The sequence below is a fragment of the Saccopteryx leptura genome, chromosome 11 (genome assembly GCF_036850995.1).
Source record: "Saccopteryx leptura isolate mSacLep1 chromosome 11, mSacLep1_pri_phased_curated, whole genome shotgun sequence".
In the NCBI taxonomy this organism is placed as follows: domain Eukaryota; kingdom Metazoa; phylum Chordata; class Mammalia; order Chiroptera; family Emballonuridae; genus Saccopteryx; species Saccopteryx leptura.
In genome coordinates this window covers 35,802,038-35,826,414 of record NC_089513.1, presented here as the reverse complement: position 1 = coordinate 35,826,414, position 24,377 = coordinate 35,802,038, and the positions used below count along the sequence as shown (strand labels likewise).

At 37.9% G+C, this 24,377-nt stretch overlaps 1 protein-coding gene across 5 annotated transcripts in view; it reads right to left on the bottom strand.

Annotated features, from left to right (window-relative positions):
• Positions 1-454: 454 nt before the first annotated feature.
• Positions 455-24,377, bottom strand: part of TRAPPC8 (trafficking protein particle complex subunit 8) — an 83,018-nt gene continuing 59,095 nt past the window's right edge. For all 5 annotated transcript variants that reach the window (XM_066352627.1, XM_066352630.1, XM_066352628.1 and 2 more), the window contains 10 exons: positions 23,501-23,943; positions 19,763-19,910; positions 18,330-18,426; positions 17,044-17,112; positions 16,896-16,954; positions 14,493-14,666; positions 10,825-10,926; positions 6,864-7,009; positions 2,418-2,507; positions 455-1,474 (listed from right to left, as the gene is read on the bottom strand). In XM_066352627.1, the coding sequence (XP_066208724.1) occupies positions 1,240-1,474; positions 2,418-2,507; positions 6,864-7,009; positions 10,825-10,926; positions 14,493-14,666; positions 16,896-16,954; positions 17,044-17,112; positions 18,330-18,426; positions 19,763-19,910; positions 23,501-23,943 (1,563 nt within the window). In that variant the 3' untranslated portion in view covers positions 455-1,239. The remainder of the gene's footprint in view (positions 1,475-2,417; positions 2,508-6,863; positions 7,010-10,824; positions 10,927-14,492; positions 14,667-16,895; positions 16,955-17,043; positions 17,113-18,329; positions 18,427-19,762; positions 19,911-23,500; positions 23,944-24,377) is intronic.

Below are 24,377 nucleotides of genomic sequence, written 5' to 3'. Positions count from 1 at the left end.
AACACTCCAAAGCAAAGTAGTCCCAAATGATGGTCTCACTTCTTTCTTCTGGATTTTGGTCCTCTAATAACAATGTTGGTAACACTTTGTTTTTAATGTTTTCTTCTGCTTTGTTCAGAATTCTTACTTTTCTTCAGCAGGAAGGCTGAATTACCTGGTCTGCCACAACCAGCACCAGGTAATTCATGGTAATTCGTAGTAGGTTCAATAAGCACTGATCTTCCTTCTCCCAGGATATAAAGGGATTATCCAAATTTGCTGGGCATCAGACTTGACACTTTTATAACAAGGTCACAAGGACTGTAGGAACAAAAGCTGTAATTCACTTCTGGAAACAAAGATGATAATGCTACCTCAGGATACTGGCATGGCACCTGTTATAATACAGTTAGCATTCATTTTAAATTAATACATTAAGTCCTCAGAATAAAAAAAAGGGCATCTAATAAATCTATACAGTGAATAACGTGTTTTTATTCTATTTACAGTACATTTGTTATAAATATAATACATTTTTGAAAAGCTTTTTAATTACTTGAGATTTATATTTTAAACAGATCAACTCAATTTGTTAAAGTTACATAATAAAGAATATGATAATTTAAATGACAAAAATCTCATATTGTAAATAGTGCACGCTATGCTGAGATGAATGAGGGGAAAAAAAGTCAACCTCCTTTCAAAACTATATTCAAAGCATCAGAAAAAAACTTTTTCTTCTTTTTACAAAGTTATGTATAAGCCATAGGAACCACCAGGTAGTGAAGTATGATGACGACAACCAAAGTTCAAAACTGATTTTAGAGAACTGTGTGAAACAGGACAGGAAAGTTGTATTTAATACTCTATTGAACTTCACAGTAAAGCCTGAATTTGACTAATGGCTTAACAGGAGTATTGCCAACAAGGACTTTCCTTCCTCAGATCGCCTCCTAATATTCGTATACCATCCAGAGTTCTAACAGTAGACTTAGACACTGGTTTTTAAGGTGGGGCTTAATAAGGTGCATGGATATGTTGAAATTCTGTATTATAAGCAGGTAAATTATTACCAAGTTTAAAAAAAAAAGAGTATCAGTATTCTCAGTCCAACGTGCTTTGTATCAACAAAGTGACAAGTATTTTGCAGTGATCTGACACCAACCCCCAAAACAAGTTAGGTATTTCAAATACTGCTGTAAAACCCAGTCAGTAAAATAAAACTGATTCTTGTGGATTTCAGTACAACTTTATAAGCTGTCACACATTATTAATGATGATCAGGGCAGGCATGGAGTTCTGCTGACTTGTTTCAACCACTGTAAGTTGGTCCGATAACTTGGCAAATACCCTAGGAGTTCCAAGGTTATAAACACCTGTATGCACAAAGCATGCTTTCAGCTGCAAACTGTGAATCTCCTCGCCTTTAAGCCGAAGTTTATACTGTGTCTGTCCAAGCCATGTAAATGACCCATGGATTTCCAATGATTCTGGACTAAGGAAAGAGGAAAAGATAAATTGAAATATTTTTTTCTTTATATTTATTTTACCAGTCCCAATAACACAACTCTTTTCATCTAGCAATTTTAGTTCTAGAAATCATTTTATGAAGCCAATTATTTATTAATGATAATAACAATGGCAATGCTCTTAATACTACTGCTAACATTTATTAATAGTTACTACGTTCTAGGTAAGACTAAGAGTGAGTTACCTTACTTAACAGTCATTACAGCAGTAGTAATGATAGAACCTGATTTCAAACCTGAGCTTTTAATCACCACTTGATTATCCATACATAAAAATAAATGTGTATACAAGAATGCTTATAATATTGAAACTGTTTATATACTGAAAAGTGGAGAGCAACATAGTATCTACCAATAAGGCAATAGTTACTCATTTTATAATATACATAATCATACACAGAGTATGTCTAGGTTTCAGAGAGCTGCTTCAGATCCTATTAGGGGTTTTATACAATAATCAATATATTTTTCACATTACTTTTCTAAAAATCCAAAAATTTCTGAATTCCAGAAAGCATCTAGCCTTGGAATATCAGATATGGGAGTATGAATGGAACTGCATTTTAAAAAATTAAGTATTATTTATAATTAGGAAAAAAGAACTAAAAAAAAAATACTATCTATCACACACTTGCTGGTTTTCAATTTTAGAGTTCTTTCTCACCAACAAACTTTTAGAAAAACTTTTAGCTCTGGCCAAATTCATGTGCTGCTTTTGGAAATGCTTCCCATGTTGCCACTATCGTAATGCTAAGGCAATCCTGCATAACTCCTCTCTAACACTTCTGTAACATGCCTGAGTAGTAAACTTGCTCTATTCATGTTAGTAATTATTTGCATAATTTCAAACTATCACATTGTTCTGAAATCAATCTTAAATTATAAAATAATCCTGCACTAAATATTTACCTTGTTGTTTTATGCCGAAGATCAACTATTACATCGACATCAGCCTCAGAACAATTGGAAAGCAAAAGAGTGACTGGCACTAAACAAAGGCTGTGGAAGAAAAACAAACAATCAAATTAACTCTGGATTTTTAAAATACTAGAAACCAACTTTGAAAAACAACAACACTTAAGGGTACCTAACAGCATAAGTTCCATCAAAACAATTAGACTTAAGAAAGGAAAAATACTGAGTTCCAAAATCACTTAAGACAAATAGTGTACAATGCCTGAATAAACATCAGAATACGTACAACCACAAAACTATTTTATTTTAATTTATTATAGCTAATCTTAAAAAATATATATATTTCTTGCTGGCTATTTCCCAAAATGAAAAGGTCAATGGAGAAAAAAAAATAAATCATGATAATACCAACAACGAACTAATCCTGTTCTCTTCATATTTCTTGAAAATTACTTAATTTTGAGAATTTTTCCCAGAACAATATTTGCTTTTCTATCAGAGATTTGCATAATTATAAACCATTATGCTTTGGAAAAATATGAGAATTATTTTCACAAAGTTATAAGGAGAGACCTTTCAAGTGGACATATCTGCACAGGTAACGCAGTTTCTGGTATCACTTCACAATGAATAAATTACCAGCACATAAGAGAAAGGTCAGGCAGTGACAGAAGAGGACAGATGAAAAACTGGTATAGACTTCAAATCAACAACATAATAAACGGACACAACTTGTGCACAAATGAAGCCGGGTTACATACTACTATTAGTATGTATTTTATCCTATAAAAACAAAGAGCAAAGAGTAAAAAAAAAAAAAGACAGTAACCTTGTAAGTGCACATATAATAACCAAAATTCTGCTCAGGTATTTTATGCTTGCAGACATTTCATATTCTCTTACTGCAGAACACTTTCTAAACACTAGTACAAATCACAGCTTTCCCTAAACAAAACTGTAATTCAAAAACACATCCTTAGGCTGTGCTGGTGCTATGCTCTCCCCTCTCCCACAAACTTCTATGCAAAGAAGAGCAGCAAGACTACTGAGTAGTTTCCAGTCTGAAGCATCTCATTAAAAGTTAAATTCCAATTGCATAATTTAGAACCCAAAGCAAAACCTCAGGAACTTTTGCTATTCTATTCCCATTTGATCCTCAAATGTCAAATTCTCCATGTCTTACTAAAATGCTTCTAGGAAAAGAGACGTGAACATCTAGATGTTTCCTAGCTCCAAACCAAACTTATTATCTTCATTCCTTCATTTCCTTCATTCACAATTTCAGTGAATAGCCCCTCCACTGACCCCAGCAAACCTTAGGCATGATACTAAGTGTTGTTCATTAGGAACAGGGCTACTGCTTCACTAGCCCCACCCCCAGTCCTGATTTTCTATTATTCTTCATAAATTCCTGTCAATTCTTTCTCCCACACATCTCCAGAACCTGGTTACTTGACTTCATCTTCATTTTCCTCACAACTTAAAATCACCATGTTTGTTTTTAATAGCCTCTGAATTAGCCCCTGATGCAATCCATCCTTTACATTGGGTAGTTCTCTATCTGACTTGTGTTTCTCACACTTGAGTGTGCACCAGAATCACCTGGGCCCCACTCCCAAGGTTCTCATTCATTAGGTCTGAAGTCTGGCCCAAAATTTGCATTTCTAACAAGTTCCCATATGATGAGGATTATGTTGGTCTGGGACTACATTTTGAAACTACTGCTTTATACAACAGTCTTTCTAAAATCGGATAAGCCACAAAGCATGCCTAGAGATCAAACTACTGACAACTATCCCCACCATTAAAATTTGGCATCATTAAAGGTATGAGTACTAGCATCAATCTGCTAAGGATCAAGTATCCGCTCAATTCTCTACCTCAGTTTTCTCAACTGAGAAATAGATTCTCAGTTTTCTAAACTGAAAATAATAACTGTGCCTACCTTTTGGGTTTTGGTGATTAGGTAAAATCAGATATGTTAAGTGTTGATAATAATGCTAGTACATGTTCCAAAACTCCACAAACATCACCTAATATGGCTTTTATTTTCAAAGTCTGTGGCAGCTAAACCCAGTAAGATTCGTACCTTTGTTATATCTGGCTCCTGTCTTTTTCATATTCTCATCTCCTATTGCTCCGTGCTCCACTGCCATGACCAAACCTCCTACTACTGCCCCACTCCGCGCCAACACATGCACCTTTCTACATTACATTAAGAACACGTCTCTAGATCCTCAATCTCTTCTCTCTGTGTTTCCACATCTCTAACTGAAATCTGGTGGTGACACAGCTCCCTCTATAGCCCTCTCACTAATACATGCTGTTTTTCTTCCATCTCCCAAATCTTGGGTCAGAATGTATCATTAACATAGTTCTCAATGCCACTTCTTGATTTCTTTTTCCTACCTTACCCATAAAAACACCGCTACTGTTGTCATAAAGTACTCCAAGGGCCAGGGTACATAGGAGAAGCGCCCATTTGCTTCTCCACCCCTCCGCGCACTTTCCTCTCTGTCTCTCTCTTCCCCTCCCGCAGCCAAGGCTCCATTGGAGCAAAGATGGCCCGGGCGCTGGGGATGGCTCTGTGGCCTCTGCCTCAGGCGCTAGAGTGGCTCTGGTCACAACATGGCGACCCCCAGGATGGGCAGAGCATCGCCCCCTGGTGGGCAGAGCGTCGCCCCATGGTGGGCGTGCCGGGTGGATCCCGGTCGGGCGCATGCGGGAGTCTGTCTGACTGTCTCTCCCTGTTTCCAGCTGAAACAGCTTCAGGAAAAAAAAAAAAAAAAAGTACTCCAAGGTATTATTTGAGCAGTTAACCTTGCTCCTATGAACACTCCCTAAATGAAGGCCCTCCATAATATGTAACTTGTTAAAAGTTTCTCTCTAATTTTTTCTCTTCCTGTTTCAATAGAAAGGAGGACACTGTTTTAGCCCAAAGCTAATCCTGTCATTCTTTGGTGTGTGTATCTTTCCATCTACTAAGGATTCTACTACTCTCCTGTATCTCATCATTTCTTCAAGATCATACAAATATCCATATACTAACTACTAAGAAAACAATAATATTAAGAGATATTTCCTAATCCCTGTTCATAGTCCACCTTCTTTTTTTTATTTTATTTTTTTGTAGTTTTCTGAAGTGAGAAGCAGGGAGGCAGAGAGACATACTTCCGCATGCGCCTGACTGGGATCCACCTGGTATGCCCACTAGAGGACGATGCTCCATTGCAACCGGAGCCACTCCTGAGGCAGAGGCTATGGAGCCATCCTCAGCGTGCCCGCGCCAACTTTGCTCCAATGGAGCCTTGGCAGCAGGAGGGGAAGAGATAGAAAGGAGAGGGGTAGGGGTAGAGAAGCAGATGGGCACTGCTCCTATGTGCCCTGACCAGGAATCGAACCTAGGACTTCCATATGCTGGGTGGATGCTCTACCACTGAGCTAACCGGCCAGGGCCAATAGCCCACCTTCTTGAAAGGGTGGTCTGCATCAAGTATCTTTACTTACATACCTCTGACACCCTCCTCAACCTCCTACGTCATGCTTCCACTCCCACTACATTGTAATATTCTCAAAAATCTCTATCATCAGATGCAACGAACACCTTTTTTGGTCCATTTACTATCTGACCTTTCTGCAGTATTGTAAACTGCTAACCACTTCTCTCTCCTTGAACTGTTCTCACTCAACCTTAGATATACCACCTTCTCCCCACTGGTCTTTTCTTTCTAATTTTTTACTGCTACCTATCAACCAGTCTTCTTCATGGACTCCTTTCTTTCTCCTTATCTCTGCTCTCAGATGTCACTGTTCTGCAGGTCACCATTATCTTTTTGTTCTACCTCCCCTCCCCCCTTACTCAGGGTGACTTCTCCAAACTTTATACCTTCAATTATCACTTACAGACTGGTTTTAACAGACTTCTCTCCACCTTTTTCTTATACCTATAAACCAGTAACTTTTTAAAGTGTCATCTGATTTAGGCCTTTTTATTTTTAGAATCTTAAGTTATACATCAGGCTATTTACCAAAATTATAAGCATATCATTCCTCCAGAAGATTACTATTTAATGAATCTTAAATAATGCTATTGAAATTTGAACTGTGTGACATATCTATAAGGTAGTCATGTCTTAGGTTTAATTTCTGTGTCTAAAAAAAACACAAAATAATGTATTTTTTCCTTGTTTTTGACTTCATGCTAAACCTGCTCATCAAATGGAAACTTCTGGCAACTATAGTGGCTGAGGCCATGACCAGCTTTAGCCACAGCAGCAACACACAGGAACTGCAGTAAAGGATAAATTACATAAGGTCAATATCTATAGACTGAATATTAGTCTAAATTTCTTCTTCAATATTTAGGCTAATGCCATTGTCAAAAAAATAAATAAATGTGTGTGTAGTATATAAATGTTTTAACAAAAAAATCCCTCAAACCTTTTTTGATGAAATGGATGATTAAATGATTCTGGATAGTGAAGACTAGTTTTAATGAGATGAGAAAACTGCTCTACTGATGGTCTTGAAGAAACTGTAGTGTTTTCTGATCTGAAAAATTTCAACAGTTCCATTTCTGGTGGTTCCTGAGAAAAGAAAAAAATATATGTCAATAAATCACTGCCTTGTTATAATAAAGTATGACATATACAAGCAATCGAAATTAGAACCAATAAAGCATGAATGATACTATTTCTGCTACTATTTAAAAAAACAGTTGGAATCATTTGCGATATAATCTAGGATAAAGAAACTCGGATCTAGAAACATTTATTCATTCCCTATTTGTTATGTGGAGTTGGACACGAATTCAGCAAATTCACATATTAAGTCTATGATCTTAGACATTTAACACATTAAGACTTATTTTCCCATATATAAAAAGGAGTACATAATGATTTCAAAAGTTGTGTTTCTCATCTGGTAAAACTGCTTAGTACTTAGGCTACAGTTAATCAGTTGTAAAGCATTTAATAGTTGACATAAAATTGTCTTAAAATTTAATTTCGAAAATATATTGTTCTGTTTTATATATTATAGTGCTTTAACTATTAACTAAAAGTTTATATATATGTAAAAGTATTAACAGTGACTGTGTCAGGCACACTGTAAATATTTCAATAAATATCATTATGATCTAAATAAAAATAGAGTAACATCTCATTTCTACTTTATTTTCTTGGTTATATTTTCTCCATTTTCTTTCACCATCCACAAAAATTTTGATTTTTAATTTCTTGCTACTCAAGTTGGATTCTGATCTATACCAGGAATTGGCAAATATAGCCCATGGGTCAAACCCAGCTTGCCTCTTGTTTTTGTAAATAACTTTTCATTGAAATATAATGACGGTCTATCTACATTTGCTTTTAGACTCCAACAACAGATACGAGTAATTATGATAAAGACCTTTATCATCTACTAAAGAATCTGTACCAATAGTTTCACAATAAGGATTTGATTCTATCTTACAATAGTTCAACCACGAGAGAGGTAGGTGTAAAGTACTATTAACCCTTGTTTTAGCCAGACCAGGTGGTGGCACAGTGGATAGAGCGCTGGACTGGGATGCAGAGGACCCAGGTTCGAAACCCCAAGGTTGACAGCTTGAGCACAGGCTCACCAGCTTGAGCATGGTATCATAGACATGACCCCATGGTCTCTGGCTTGAAGCCCAAGGTCGCTAGCTTAAGCAAAAAGACACTTGCTCTGCTGCAGGCTCCTGGTCAAGGCACATATAAGAAAGCAATCAATGAGCAACTAAGGAGACTAAGAAGCCACAAAGAAGAATCCATGCTTCTCCTTTCTCTCCCTTCCTGTCTCTACCTGTCCCTCTCTGTCTCTCTCTCTCTCTCTCTGTCACACACACACACACACAAAATCCTTGCAAGTGATGCAAGTAATTTGCATAGGTCATCAATTTGAATGTCTTTGGGCTTCAATTGTCATATCTCCCAAGCTCAGTTATATAAAGAGAATATAAAATACTTCAAAAGTGAAACACAAAGAAATAAATATGCTATATACAGTACAAAAAATGGAGCTATAACAAGGTTAGATGTTAGTAAGTTACTTTTTTTTCATTTTCTAAATACCAATCTTGCTATTGTTTGAGATGTTCCAAATTATGACAATGTTATGGCATTTACAACTAGAACTCAGATTTTTTTATTATTCAAAGGGAGAAAACTTATTTTTTAAAAATAGGAAATAGATTTGGGATTAAATTTGGTATCATTAAACATAATGGAAAATTACCATTAGTAACTATCAAAATAAAAACTGATTCAAATTACAGAATCATCAACAAAAGCTAAAATTAGTGAACCTAAGTCTAATGAAAAATGAAGCATTTATAGTCTTAAATTATCTCTCCATAAATTACTTGTTATTATATAAGGAAAAACGGTAACTTTACTATAGAGAAACATAGCAGACAATTCTTTAATCAACTGGTCCATCACAAATCATGGGAAAAATTATTACTGTGTGCCTTCTGATATAATACACTGACAAGGATATAACATCACTTATGTAGTATTTCTGTATTAAAATGTATGACTTTAGCCCTGGCCGGGTTGGCTCAGCGGTAGAGCGTCAGCCTGGCGTGCGGGGGACCCAGGTTCGATTCCCGGCCAGGGCACATAGGAGAAGCGCCCATTTGCTTCTCCACCCCCGCCCCCTCCTTCCTCTCTGTCTCTCTCTTCCCCTCCCGCAGCCAAGGCTCCATTGGAGCAAAGATGGCCCGGGCGCTGGGGATGGCTCCTTGGCCTCTGCCCCAGGCGCTAGAGTGGCTCTGGTTGTGGCAGAGCGACGCCCCGGAGGGGCAGAGCATCGCCCCCTGGTGGGCAGAGCGTCGACCCTGGTGGGCGTGCCGGGTGGATCCCGGTCGGGCGCATGCGGGAGTCTGTCTGACTGTCTCTCCCCGTTTCCAGCTTCAGAAAAATACAAAAATAAAATAAAATAAAATAAAATGTATGACTTTAATCTAATCATGAGGAGACATAAGAAAAATCCGAAGAGGTATTACTATTCATTAAAATAATTGGTCCATACTCTTCAAAAATGTCAATGTCATAACTGACCTAGGCACAGAAACTATTCCAGAATAAAGGAAGCTAAAGAGACATGACAAGAAATAAAATGCATCATAATCTGGATCCTGGAAAAGAAAAAACAAACTGCTACAAGGATATAATTGAGAATTCTGAGTACACGTGATTACAGACTGTATATTAAGAGTACTGTATCAATGTTAAACTTCCGAATTTTAATCACTGTTTTATGATTATGTAAAGATTATCTTTTATGCTCAGTGATTTATTTAGGTGTAGAGGGACAGAATGTCTGCACTTTACTTGAAAGTAATTACTTAATCAAGAAAAAAAAATCAGTATCTATGCATATAGAGAAAGAACGATAAAGCAAATAAGATAAAACACTAACCACTAGTGAACCTGAGTGAAAGGTATAGAGTCTTTTCTATTCTTGCAGCTTTTCTGTAAGTTTAAAAATTATTTCAAAATAAAAGTTGTCAAAAATAACGGGAAGAAAAGCTTCATAATTGAGATTATTTATAAATATAAGGTAACTATTTTGATTACTGAACTAATGTGTGCTTCAGTTTTGTTCACAGATACTAAGATTAAATACTAGTACTTCAGGAAAAGTAAGAAAATCTATTAAACACCATTACCAGCTGCGGCACAATTCCAGAGGCCATCCTTGACGGCAGGGGTCCCCAAACTATGGCCCGCGGGCCACATGCGGCCCCCGCCGCCCTTCTGGAAGGGGCACCTCTTTCATTGGTGGTCAGTGAGAGGAGCATAGTTCCCATTGAAATACTGGTCAGTTTGTTGATTTAAATTTATTTGTTCTTTATTTTAAATATTGTATTTGTTCCCGTTTTGTTTTTTTATTTTAAAATAAGATATGTGCAGTGTGCATAGGAATTTGTTCATAGTTTTTTTTATAGTCTGGCCCTCCAATGGTCTGAGGGACAGTGAACTGGCCCCCTGTGTAAAAAGTTTAGGGACCCCTGCTTTACGGTTTATGAGATGCCCCTGGAATTCTGCAATGCACATGTGTGGGCCTGTTACAACAAATGAAACAGAGAACTTTGTTCTCTGAAGTAAATCAATTCTTTACATAATATGAATTCTAGATTCAATATAGAGCATATCTTAGCATACCCCAAGCTCACAAATGCATCTTAATAATCTTATAAGGTGCTAAAAAATTTTAAAAGCAATTTATGTTCATTTCTAATTTTAATCAGTCTTCTGCCACCAACTCAAATCCCAATATAAAAACTTGCACAAACCAGACTACATCAAAAATACAAAAACCAAACAAACAAAACCCCAAGTTTATAGGAAAGCCCAAAGGAAACTGTTATTACCTGTTTTTGAGGATATGAAAAGGCCTCTTTTCCTATAGTATGAAGAATAATATGATGTTGACCTTCCAAAATAAGCTGCTTGCTGTCTTCCACTACGTAAGCCTAAAATACAAAGCACGAAAAATGTTACTGGGCTTAACAGTAACTTCAAAAGCAGCCAACAAGCTCTTTCCCTGCCACTGTGGAATACATGGAGGCAGAGACTTGGGTGTGTTGAAGATTTGGCTCCAACTGTAACCCACTGCTGTGGTGGAGGAAGGCTTGCTGCTGGAGACGTAATGGGCATTCCTACTGCTTTACAAGAGACACTGAAGACTGCTTTACAAGATTGCCTCATCCGCAATGACCTAGCATGTGGAATTCATGAAACTGCCCAAGCCTTAGACAAGCAACAAGCTCATCTTTGCTGTGGACACAGATGGCCAACAGACATACAAAAATATGCTCATCATCACTAATCACCAGAGAAATTCAAATTAAAAACACAATGTATTATTACCTCACATCCATCAGAATGGTTATCAATAAATCAACAAACCAGTCTTGGCGATGATGTGGAGAAAGAGAACCCTCCCACACTGCTGCTAGGAATATACATTGATGCAGACATTGTAGAAAACAGTTTGGAGTTACCTCAGAAAATTAAAAATGAAACCACCTTGTGACCCTGATATTCCAGTTCTGGGAATAAACAACAACAAAAACACCTGGAAACTCTAATTTATTTATTTATTTTTTTTTCTGAAGCTGAAAACGGGGAGGCAGTCAGACAGACTCCCGCATGCGCCCTACCGGGATCCACCCAGCACGCCCACCAGGGGGCGACACTCTGCCCATCCGGGGCGTCGCTCTGTCGCAACCAGAGCCACTCTAGCACCTGAGGCAGAGGCCAAGGAGCCATCCCCAGGGCCTGGGCCATCTTTTGCTCCAATGGAGCCTCAGCTGTGGGAGGGGAAGAGAGAGACAGAGAGGAAGGAGGGGGGAGGGGTGGAGAAGCAGATAGGCGCCTCTCCTGTGTGCCCTGGCCGGGAATCAAACCCGGGACTTCCGCACGCCAGGCCAAGGCTCTACCACTGAGCCAACCGGCCAGGGCCGGAAACTCTAATTTGAAAGACAATACACCCACTCCTATGATCATTGTGGCATTAATTACAATAGCCCAGATTTGGAAACAGCCCAAGTACTCATCAGTAGACATAAATGGAATACTATCCAGCAGTGAAAAAGAAGGAAATCTTATCTTTTGGGTCAGCAGAGATGAACCTAGAAAGTGTTATGCTAAGTGAAATAAGCCAGTCAACAGAAGACAAATACAATATGATTTCACTAATAGGTAGAACCTAATGAAAAAAAATAAACTAACAAACATAATACAAAGACTCGTAGATACGGAGAACAGATTGGCAGCTGTCAAGAGGGGAGGAGGTTTCCGTGGCTGGGTGAAAAAAGGTAAAGGGATTCATCAAAGAAAAAAAGAACTCATAGACATAGACAACAGCATGGTGATCACCAGAGGGAAAGGGGCTGGAGGAGGCAGAAGAGGGTAAAGGGCGGATAAACGGTGATGGGAGGAAACAACTTTAGGTGGTGAACACAATATAACATAAAGATGATGTCTTACAGAATTGCATACTTAAAACCTTTTCAAAATTTATTTACTAATTTTAGAGAGAGAAAAAAAAGAGGGGCAAAAAGAGGGAAACAGATTTGTTGTTTTACTCATTTATACATTTACTGGTTTATTCTTATATGTGCCGACCAGAGATGGACCCGCAACTTTGGCCTATTGGGACGATGCTCTAACCAACTGAGTTACCTATAAAGGGCTGAAACCTATGTAATTTTATTAACCAATGTCACCCTGATAAATTCAATAAAAATAACACAAACAGGCCCTGGCCGGTTGGCTCATGGTAGAGCACCGGCCTGGTGTGCAAGAGTCCTGGGTTTGATTCCAGCCAGGGCACACAGGAGAAGTGCCCATCTGCTTCTCCACCCCTCCCCCTCTCCTTCCTCTCTGTCTCTCTTCCCCTCCTGCAGCCAAGGCTCCACTGGAGCAAAGTTTGCTCGGGCGCTGAAGATGGCTCTGATTGCGCAGAGCAACGCCCCAAGATGGGCAGAGCATCACACCCTGGTGGACATGCCTGGTGGATCCCGGTCGAGCGCATGCAGGAGTCTGTCTGACTGCCTCCCCGTTTCCAGCTTCGGAAAAATAAAAATAAATAAAATAAAAATAACACAAACACACTAAATATACTGCTTACAGAAATTAGAGGATATTTTATCACTTCATATTCATTTTGAAATATCCCCTAATTTCTGTGAGCAGTATATATATATATGCCTAAAATAGAACAGGTATACTGTGAAAAACAAGTCTCCTTAGGTAATTCTGGGAAAGACTAATGCCTAAACAACCTTATTGTGATCTGCCACGTATGGATCTTATTTTCTAAAAATACATATATTTTTTCAAATAATCCAGAAAAACTAAATATAGGCTGACAATTAGATTATTGAGAATTATTGTCAATTTGGTTGAGATAATACTGTGGGGTTAAATTAAACAAGAAAGTGCTTAGGTACTATAAGTACACAGAGAAGCATTTACTGATCAAATATTGTGTCATCGCCTGACTGGTGGTGGCAGAATGGAAAGAGGGACAGTGGGGACACTAAGGTCCCAGGTTCAAAGCCCTGAGGTCACTGGCTTGAGTGCAGGATCATCGACATAATCCCAAAGGTCGCTGGCTTGAGCAAGGGGTCACTGACTCAACTTCACCCCCTAAATCCTCCCCCCAAGGCACATATGAGAAGCAATCAATGAACGACGAAAGTGATGCAACTAAGAGCTGATGCTTGCCTGACCAGGCGGTGGCACAGTGAATAGAGAGTCAGACTGGGATGCGGAGGACCCAGGTTTGAGTCCTCAAGGTCGCCAGCTTGAGTGCAGGCTCATCTGGTTTGAGCAAAAGCTCACCAGCTTGGACCAAAGGTCGCTGGCTCGAGCAAGGGGTTACTTGGTCTGCTGTAGCCCCCCAGTCAAGGCATATATGAGAAAGCAATCAATGAACAATAAGGTGCAACAAAAAAATGATGATTGATGCTTCTCATCTCTCTCTGTTCCTCTGTCTGTCCCTGTCTATCCCTCTCTCTGTCCCTGTAAAAAATAAAGAAAAATAAAAAGCTGATGCTTTTCATCTCTCTCTCTCAAAAAACAAGTATGTTATTAAAAAAATATGCTACAGCAAAAAATAAAACAATGTAGAGGCAAATAGAATAGATGAAAGATGAACAGCAACAAATGAATAATGGGTACCAAGAGATTCAAGGTGTAATTTTTCTTTTTTTAGTGTTTGAAAAATGTCCATAATAAAGAGTTTAATAAAAATAACACCCACTTTCATGAAGCTTATCATGATTATAGTATTCTCAGCACCACTTAAATAACAGAAACAGAGAGAAAAGTGAACTAACTTGAATGAATTCTTCTTTTGGCAAAAAAAAAAAAAGTCATTATTGAACTGTTAAAAAAAGTTATAAAACAACTTAAGTATTGCAACTGGAACATTTCAGCTGGAAAAACATAGAGTAACTTGTATTTGTTCTTCAGCTTAAGAATCGAATATCTATAAACAAGACTTGCTGAAAGAATGGATAACACATACCTTCCACAATATGACAACATTCAAATCCACCGCGCTGCACTTCTGAATCAATCGCACAGCATCTGCAGCTGAGTGCTTTTCTGTATGCACTGATGGCTGCACTTGAGATTTCTTTAATTCAGAGGATAAACTTCGATAAAAGAAATCTGCACACGGGCTTGCTGAACTTATTATCTGTTAAAAGAAAATCATTTGTTTACATAAATGTTCCCCATTAAATATACCCTCCCTAATGTATATTTCTATACCTTATACCAGGGGTCCCCAAACTTTTTACACAGGGGGTCAGTTCACTGTCCCTCAGACAGTTGGAGGGCAGGACTATAAAAAAAAACTATGAAAAAATCCCTATGCACACTGCACATATCTTATTTTAAAGTAAAAAAACAAAACGGGAACAAATACAGTATTTAAAATAAAGAACAAGTAAATTTAAATCAACAAACTGACCAGTATTTCAATGGGAACTATGCTCTTCTCACTGACCACCAATGAAAGAGGTGCCCCTTCCGGAAGTGCGGCAGGGGGCCAGATAAATGGCCTCAGCGGGCCTCATGCGGCCCGCAGGCCGTAGTTGGGGGACCCCTGCCTTATACACACCCAAGAGAAGTCTTCAAAATTTCTTGTCAACTTTTGAATATAGAAAGGCCACACTAATAATTGAACACCTAAAATGTTATAAATTACCATGAACCTTAAAGATGTTACTTCAAAATAACTAATCTACACTGCTAGAAACATTAGGTTTCACCTTTCAAGAATCCATGAAGAATAAATGTGTAGCTCTAAGAAAATGAATTAGAAACAAACTGTTGAAAAGAATTTTTTTTACTATTAAAATAACAGAAGAAGATAATAGAAAAAAATTTAAAAAAAAATAACAGAAGCATTGCTCAGAACAGTAGGCAACATATAATCAATAGAAACCATACTGAGTCACTGATATTAATTAGGCTTGTATACTTGAGGTAGAGAAAATGAGAAAAGAATTTTTTTTAAATGGACACAGAACTAAGGGATCTCCTTAATGGAATATCATGCTTCATCATAAAATCTGTTCCTTATGATTTCTGGGATTATAGGCTGTATTATGTAGATGTCAAGCTTCAAGTTAAATATATATTAATAAATATATACATTTTTCCTGTTAGGAGTAAAACTTTTTCTGGTAAACCATTTCCCACAGTTTTCTTGTTAACCTGTAGTGCTTGTCAACCAGAAAATGCCTTTGTTTCTGTCTTCAATGCTCCTATACAAAACTATAGAGTAACAAATACAATAAAAATTACAAGCTGAATATAATTTAAGGGTCCTAATGATGTTTCTAGGGATTTTAAATTTAAAAATAAAAGGAACAAAGCAAACTGAAGTCCTGAAAGCTAATTCAACCACTCAGTAAACACAATATCTCCAAATGTCACACTTCTATTGGAATTATTGGGCTTTTGGTGCTCTGAGCTAAATAGCTGCTTTCTTAAAATGTAAAAAGTCACAAAAAATAAGTCAGATGAAGGCAAAAGATAATAGAAATACGAAAGTATCAGGATGTGTGAAATTATCAAGGGGAAGAACACAAGGAATAAATAATACCAATAACAGTACACAACTACATGGAATTTTACAATGTGGGTCTTGTACTTTTCGAAGAGATCCCCAAATCCCCTCCTTCAGATTATCTGCACGGCTGGTTGAAAATGCATATTCCCAAACTCCATCCAGGACATAATGAAACAGAGCTTTGGAGGTGGAAAGGCAAAGCTCTCATTTTTACAAAATTCTCTAGGTCAAAAACAGGATCTGCAGACTGATAATCTCAATACCACCAGAAGCTCACAGCAATATACATTCTCAGTTCTCACCCCAGTCCTACTGTATCAGAATTTATGTATTTCAACAAGATCTCCAGGTGACTCAGAAGCACATTTCTGAAAGTTTGAAAACCACTGCTCCTGGTGATTCTTACAAATAATAAAGTTGGAAGTATCACTGCTCTAGACAATAATACATTTAAAATCACAAAACAACTTATTTGGGTCTCAGAACCATATGAGACACCAAAATCAAGAGCATTATTATCATCTATATGTTCCACTGTGACCACTTTTTCTAACAGACAAGTTCCCTCATACAATCCTGTTTCTTTTTTTCAATCCCAAAGACTATTCTTATTTTATGTAATACAAAAAAAAGTTAACTTTAATGAATTAATTAAAATGGTATAATCCATATAGCATTTGCGGGTCTATTTTGGGGGGGTGAGGTCAAGTGTCAAAACCTAACAAAGTTGACAAGTTCATCCATCAAAGAATTTGGGGATTAGTAAAGCAATAGTTTTGTCAAAATAGGTAGATATTTCAGAACTCTGACTTTTAAAATCAAATGCTACTGTCCTTATTTGTATACCTGTTCATTTCCAAAGATGATATCTGCAAAAGTGTATTTTTCTGAGGACTGTGTGGCAACTAAAAAACAAGAGAAAACAAGCTAATCATATAACTGGTATGAAATATAAAATGACCATTAAGAAAATGTTAAAATAAAATGAATTTACCTTCTTTTTCTTTACATCGTATTGCCTTGAAGCAAAATTTTCCCTTTTCCCTACTGCCAAGTTTGGCATCTAGGAAGAAAAGAGAAAATTTCAAAGAGCTTTCTCAGCTTATTACATGGTAAAAGCAATTCATTATTCAGATTTCCTCAGTCAAACTGGAAAAGAATTCATAATAAATGATTTTTAATGAAAAATATCTTTGCTTTCATTTCAGTGAAGGAAATCTCATTCTGCTCTTAAGAAAGATAAAATTTTCTTGAAATACATGTTCATATGTGTCTATCTGTTTATCTATCTATCTATCTATCTGACAGAACAGATGTTTGAAAGACTAGAACTTGGGGGCCAGGGAGCCCACAATCCTACCACTCTATTTCTTCACTCTGTTCAGTATTTCTTCAGAATATGCATGATTTATACCACTACTGTTGTATGTGCACACTTTGCTATGATATATTTCCACCACTGCAAACACCTCTAAAATGCTAATATATGTATTTTAATAACACAAAGTAGTCTTAGTGGTAGCTTAATATACATTAGAGCCACATTGAAATTTTCCCTAGTAAGCATAATATTGCAATAAACTGCTCTGACTGTATGAATTTTCCCATATTTTAAGTTATTTTCCAAAAATAAGGATATCTACAAGGCTAAGGGGTTTAAATATTTTTTTAATCTTTTTGAGTGTATATCATATAATTCTTTTCTAGAAAAAGCAAATATCATTTTGCCAGCTTTACTCCACTCTACATTACTAGATATACTCATATAACTAGCAGGATGATAAACTGATAGTCTGGAAAACAATTTGTCAACATATATCACAAGGATGCATATTCTGTTTTGAAATGTGACATAAGTATGGAAATGCACAGAAAAGCCAGTAAGCATGTAAGTATGGCTATACACAGAAAATCCAGCCCTTCAATGGCAAAGGAAACAGAGACACTTCCATATTCTAGTCTATATGTTTCTATGCTGTTCGAAATTTTGACAGTGATCATGTATTCAGGCACCAATTTTACAAATGAATAAAAAGTTAAAAAGAGGCAAAGATGTGGAAAGGAATAAAAAGATGGAAAAGAACCAATTAAAATAAGTCGTTTTACTCATATCTTGTAAACTAATGAAAGCATAATTTATTGCTTAATAAAGTTAATTATAAGAAAGGCACAAGTAATCTTATCTTATAGTATTACTCTGAACAGCAACAACCAAAACAAAAAAAAACAAGCAACAAAGATATATCAGAATTTACTATGAAGAGGGAAAAAGGCACAAACCTTTGTTTTCAGAGAGGTTTACAGATTTGTGTAACTTCCAGTGTTTGCTACTACTTGATACTTGTACTATATGGAATTCCTTAACACCTGCTTCACTCTATCAAAAAGAAACGAAAGAATCATTAAGGATTTAGGAGTACTAACAGAGGATTCCAATAAAAACAATATTCAGACAAACATACCAAAGTCAATATTGATTAACATGGATAAAAACTTTATTTTAAAATAAATTAACAATATATACATTTCAGAAAGTTATTTAAATCCCTTTTCTAACATTCTTAAAACAGAGAAGCCAACATTTCATCTAAGAAATATGTTTATAATGCACTCCTAATGGCAAAATTTGAAACAAAGTATTCAGTTATTAGATATATCATAATGAATTACTGGTAGTGTTTAATAGATCAAAAATTATTTATTGTCAATTTTTAATCAAAATTATTTCTTTTTATTTCTCCTGATCTTTCTGAGATATCCCATTCTTACTAAGGCAAAACAAATAAACAAAACAGAATCCCAATACACAGCTAATATACATAAAATAAAGTTATTTAAACTGCTTATAATTTTTTATTCTCCTAAGAGCTAATTTAAAATTAAAATTTTCTTGTCTTACAAATGTTGATTTTGGGGGGACAATCATCAAAGTATTAGTGCATTAACCCTAAATATCCTAAAAAGAAGTGACCTTACAAATCTATGAAGCTAAAAGCAAAGTACATTATACAATTAAAACATTTCAAATAAATATCTAAACACAATATGAAGCTAAGAACCTATTTAATTATGAGATCACATTTCCTTCTTTAAGAATACATTTATATATATAATTTTTAAATTTATCGATTTTTAGTGAGGAAGGAAGGGGGGTGACATGGAGCTGTTCTATGTGCCTGAACTGGGGACTGAACTGGCAATCTCTGCGCTTCCAGATGACACTCTAACCAACCGAGCTATCCAGTCAGGGAAAGAATATTTTTATATTTTGAGTACATAAACAGGAATGGTAAAATGTTTAAAATGCTTTATATAAGAGAAATAGTACTGTCAGAATGTATGTGAAGGGTTATCAAATTAATGCTAAATGTGAAATGCTAACAGAACTTCATAAATTAATTACAAGAGATTCTCAATGGTGAGACTAAAAATACTTCTATAAGGTCTCTTTTGGGTTGAATTACTGGCATATGGGGCTATATATCATATGAATGTGTACCATATTTATGCCACCAGATGCTTTTATCTAAAGAGAGATTTTTAAAAAATGACAAAACTAATGGAGAAGTAGGATGCTCTCACTCTGTTGTACATGAAGATTCCTAGATTCCTAGCTTATTCTGTCTTGTGAATGGAAAAAAAATCCATAATTAAAAACAAAGGAAATAATTCAAGTAGAATTAAAAATAAAATTTGGTTTTAAACCAACTTACAGTATTGACATTTTCCACATCCACAAAGACCAGCATATTGCCCCCTCTGCCTTCCTCATCTTCAAGAGAGTTACTTCTGCAGACAGTGGCTCGTACATTCAAAGACCGGCTCGTACAAATAACTGCCGTGTGTCTTAATATTCTGTGGCTGAAGAAATAAATAATGCAAATGTAATCTAAAAACCTCCCCCTGTGTTATGAGTCTCTAATTCCAAATAAACCTTTTAAAACCTCATCACTCTCAGGACCATTTACACTCCAAAAAAACCAAAAAGAATAAAGTACAATTATCTAGTTGGCCTAAGTTCAATTAATTCCTCTCAATTTGCAGGGATACTATTAAGTCTCCCTGACTCCAGGCTTTTTCCCTGCTCTCAAACTTATCTGTATAGCACATGATAATGATCTTCACGTACCAATGTCCTGATTATGCCTCTTCTCTGACAGTGGCTCCATGGAAACTGAATGTCTACCAACTAAACTCCAAACTTGCACCTAGCATTCCAGGCCCTCCACAGTAAAGCTTGACATTTCAAGGTTTATTCCCCTTTACTTCCTTTACATACAGGGGTAGACATTAGTAGGTTTACAGTTGTGAGTGTCCAACGGGTGAATAGGTCAATGAGGGCCAAAGGCATGGCCACCACAACCATCAGACCTCTCACCCAAAGGGACTTCTTCTTTTGGGGTATTGTCAAAGATGAAGTCTTTTCCCAAAAACCACATGCTGTGGATGATAGGATTCGCTGCAATAAGAGAAGTGTGCCAAAAAATTGATGCCAATAAAGAACTCTGTGCCAAAGTGTGCTTGAGTATAGCAAGTACATTGCAATGTGTAAATAATGAGGGCCAGCAGTCTGAGCTCATACGAGGTTGCACCTAAGTGGACTGTGCCATTGCAACATTCTTCTGAGTTAATAAAGCTATTGTAATAATCATAACGTGCATACCTTTCTCCATATGAATGGTAAACCGACTTTTTCCCACCCCTGTACTGCAGCCAAACTAACTCATTCAGATCGTAAATCTTCATTTACTGTATTCTCCATGTATAAGATGCACCCTTCTTGAAAAATTTGGGGTCTAAAAACTTCGTGCATCTTATACAGTGGCTGTGGCATTTCAAATGCCATAGATGGAACTGAGAATGAGACAATATATTAAGACAGTGATTCGTCATCAGACACAGATGAGGACAAACTAATGGATGGGAGTTTTGACAGTGAAGAGTTGTATGAATCTTATGATGAATAAAACGAGTTCAATAATTTATGTAAAACATTTTTTTTAAATTTAGGGCCCCCAAATTAGGTGCATCTTATACACGGGAGAGTCTTACACATGGGGAAATGTGGTATATATACAGACTCATCCTAGAAGACTCACTATTCCCTTGCCTATCCCCTTTATATGCAAATTCTGAAATCTTTACTTTCCTTGGGAGCTCATTTCAACTCTACTACATTCTTTTTTTTTTTTTTTTTTTTTGTATTTTTCTGAAGCTGGAAACGGGGAGAGACAGACAGACTCCCGCATGCGCCCGACCGGAATCCACCCGGCACGCCCACCAGGGGCGATGCTCTGCCCACCAAGGGGTGATGCTCTGCCCCTTCGGGGCGTCGCTCTGTTGCGATCAGAGCCACTCTAGCGCCTGGGGCAGAGGCCAAGGAGCCATCCCCAGCGCCTGGGCCATCTTTGCTCCAATGGAGCCTCGCTGCGGGAGGGGAAGAGAGAGACAGAGAGGAAGGAGAGGGGGAGGGGTGGAGAAGCAGATGGGCGCTTCTCCTATGTGCCCTGGCCGGGAATCGAACCCGGGACTTCTGCACGCCAGGCCGACGCTCTACCACTGAGCCAACCGGCCAGGGCTATCAACTCTACTACATTCTTAAGCCCTCCAGCTTGCCTAGGCCAGAGTACTCGATCATCTTCTTAAGGAGAACTAGCACTGACTAAGGACCCAAAATGTACTCATGTTTACAAATACCGTATCATTTCTCCTCACAGTCTTACAACATACTTTAAATAATCCATGAAATAAAATAAATGAGCATAATCACTCCTCTAATTATATAAAACTGAAAACAGCATTATTACACATAAAATATCCTGCTGTGTAAACAATCGGCTACAGTCCTGTGAGAGCCAGTTAGGTTTCACTTCTTCAGTGGGCCATTATAACATCAGCCTAATCATCTGTTCAGCAATACATATGTTTTTCCCCCATATATTGTTGTGGGGCAGGGGAGGGCACAAGGGAAAAAGGTAAAATCATTTTCTTTAAAATACATTGTAGGCAAATTGTCTTCGTATACAAATGATACCTGTGAATTCCATTATTATGTGATACCTCTGGTCAGAATACTTGGTTGTATCAAAGAATAATGAAGATTACAGATAGAAAAGCCACTAAAAAAATTAATGTAGCTTAATTTTTTCCACTTTTGGCCAGTTAGAACTTATAGCTAGATATATTAGGGACAACCTCAGATATAAACACCATGCAAAATTTAGAAGGGTGTAATTTCTTTTTGTGTGTGTGTGACAGAGACAGAGAGAGGGACAGATAGGGACAGACAGGAAGGGAGAGAGATGAAAAGCATCAATTCTTCGTTGTGGCACCTTAGTTGTTCATTGATGCTTTCTCATATGTGCCTTGACCAGGGGGCTATAGCAGACTGAGTGACCCCTTGCTCAAGTCAGTGACCTTGGGCTCAAGTTGGTGAGCCTTGCTCAAACCAGATGAGCCTGCGCTAAAGATGGTGACTTTGGGGTTTCAAACCTGGGTCCTCCACAATCCCAGTCCAACGCTCTATCCACTGTGCCACCACCTGGTCAGGCTGGAAGGGAGTAATTTCTTAATAATGACATGTTAACAAATATTAAAATGTTAATTTAAATTTGTGCACATATATTAAATGTAGGGAGTAAGTAAAAAATTTTTTTTGGCCCTGGCCGGTTGGCTCAGCGGTAGAGCGTCGGCCTAGCGTGCGGAGGACCCGGGTTCGATTTCCGGCCAGGGCACACAGGAGAAGCGCCCATTTGCTTCTCCACCCCTCCGCCGCACTTTCCTCTCTGTCTCTCTCTTCCCCTCCCGCAGCCAAGGCTCCATTGGAGCAAAGATGGCCCGGGCGCTGGGGATGGCTCTGTGGCCTCTGCCCCAGGCGCTAGAGTGGCTCTGGTCGCAATATGGCGACGCCCAGGATGGGCAGAGCATCGCCCCCTGGTGGGCAGAGCGTCGCCCCATGGTGGGTGTGCCGGGTGGATCCCGGTCGGGCGCATGCGGGAGTCTGTCTGACTGTCTCTCCCCGTTTCCAGCTTCAGAAAAATGAAAAGGAAAAAAAAAAAAAAAAATTTTTTTTGCCCCTGGCTCACTGGTAGAGCGTTGGCCAGGCATGTGGAAGTCCAGGGTTCAATTCCCAGCCAGGGCACACAGGAGAAGCACCAATCTGCTTCTCCATCCTTCCCCCTTTTCTTTCTCTCTATTTCTCTCTCTTCCCCTCCCGCAGCCAAGGCTCCACTGGAGCAAAGTAGGACCTGGGCACTGAGGATGACTCCATGGCCTCTGCCTCAGGTGCTAGAATGGCTCCAGTTGCAGTGAAGCAATGCCCCAGATGGGCAGAGCATTACTCCCTAGTGGGCATGCCAGGTAGATCTCAGTTGGGCACATGTGGGAGTCTGTCTGCTAACCCCCACTTCTCACTTTGGAAAAATACAAAAAAAATGTTTTCTAGTACTCACCGTATTTTAGGCAGCTTTTTAACACTTTCATAGTAAAACAGGAAGTTAATTTCATGAACACCTTCTTCATCAGGCCCACGTAACCACATTGGTAGCTGAACTGAAGCTCCAGGTAGAAGAACAGTGTCCGGAAGGGGAACAGGAATCACCTCTGGGTGACTTCCCACGCCAATGCCAAAGTCTACAGAAGAAGCTGATGACGTGAATGCTGTACACACAGAGGCAGAATCTGTCACAACAGTCTTGTAAGCACTACAGTTCTCAGAAGCTGAGGGACTTAGTGGTGTTAGAACAGCTGTGTTACCACCAAAAGTAAAGAACTCTGGACGTTTAGAAACAACCTTCAATCCAGTAAGAGGACACTTGCTGACATTGACAAATTCTACATATGCTTTTCGGATTTCTCCACAGAGGAGCCCTGTAGGAAAATGTATAAAGAACACCTGCATTGGAGGGAAAAAATATCATTATATTGTCTGTTAAAATTTCTGACCCTCTACTGAATGACACTTTAAGATGCTGTATTCTTTACTAAACGTTTGCAAGTATGTTATTCTCTTTGATATCTCCTCAAATATGTGGCAATTAACAACTCCATTTTAGAGAAAAGGATAAGACAGAATCTAGTGTTACTCAGTAGCAGATTTCAAAGTCATGAATTAAAGGTAAAATGTCAGTAACAACAGGGTTAGGGACAAAACTTTCACAACTGTGTAGATTATAGACAAAGAAATCACAAGTAATTTAACATCATTATATGGATTAAATTATCAGTCAAAAGTTCCTATAAAGGTCAAGTTGATAAGTAGCTCAACTACTTTTTTATACATCACTGAAATGAAAAGATACACTACAGATCTTAAAATGGAAAAACACA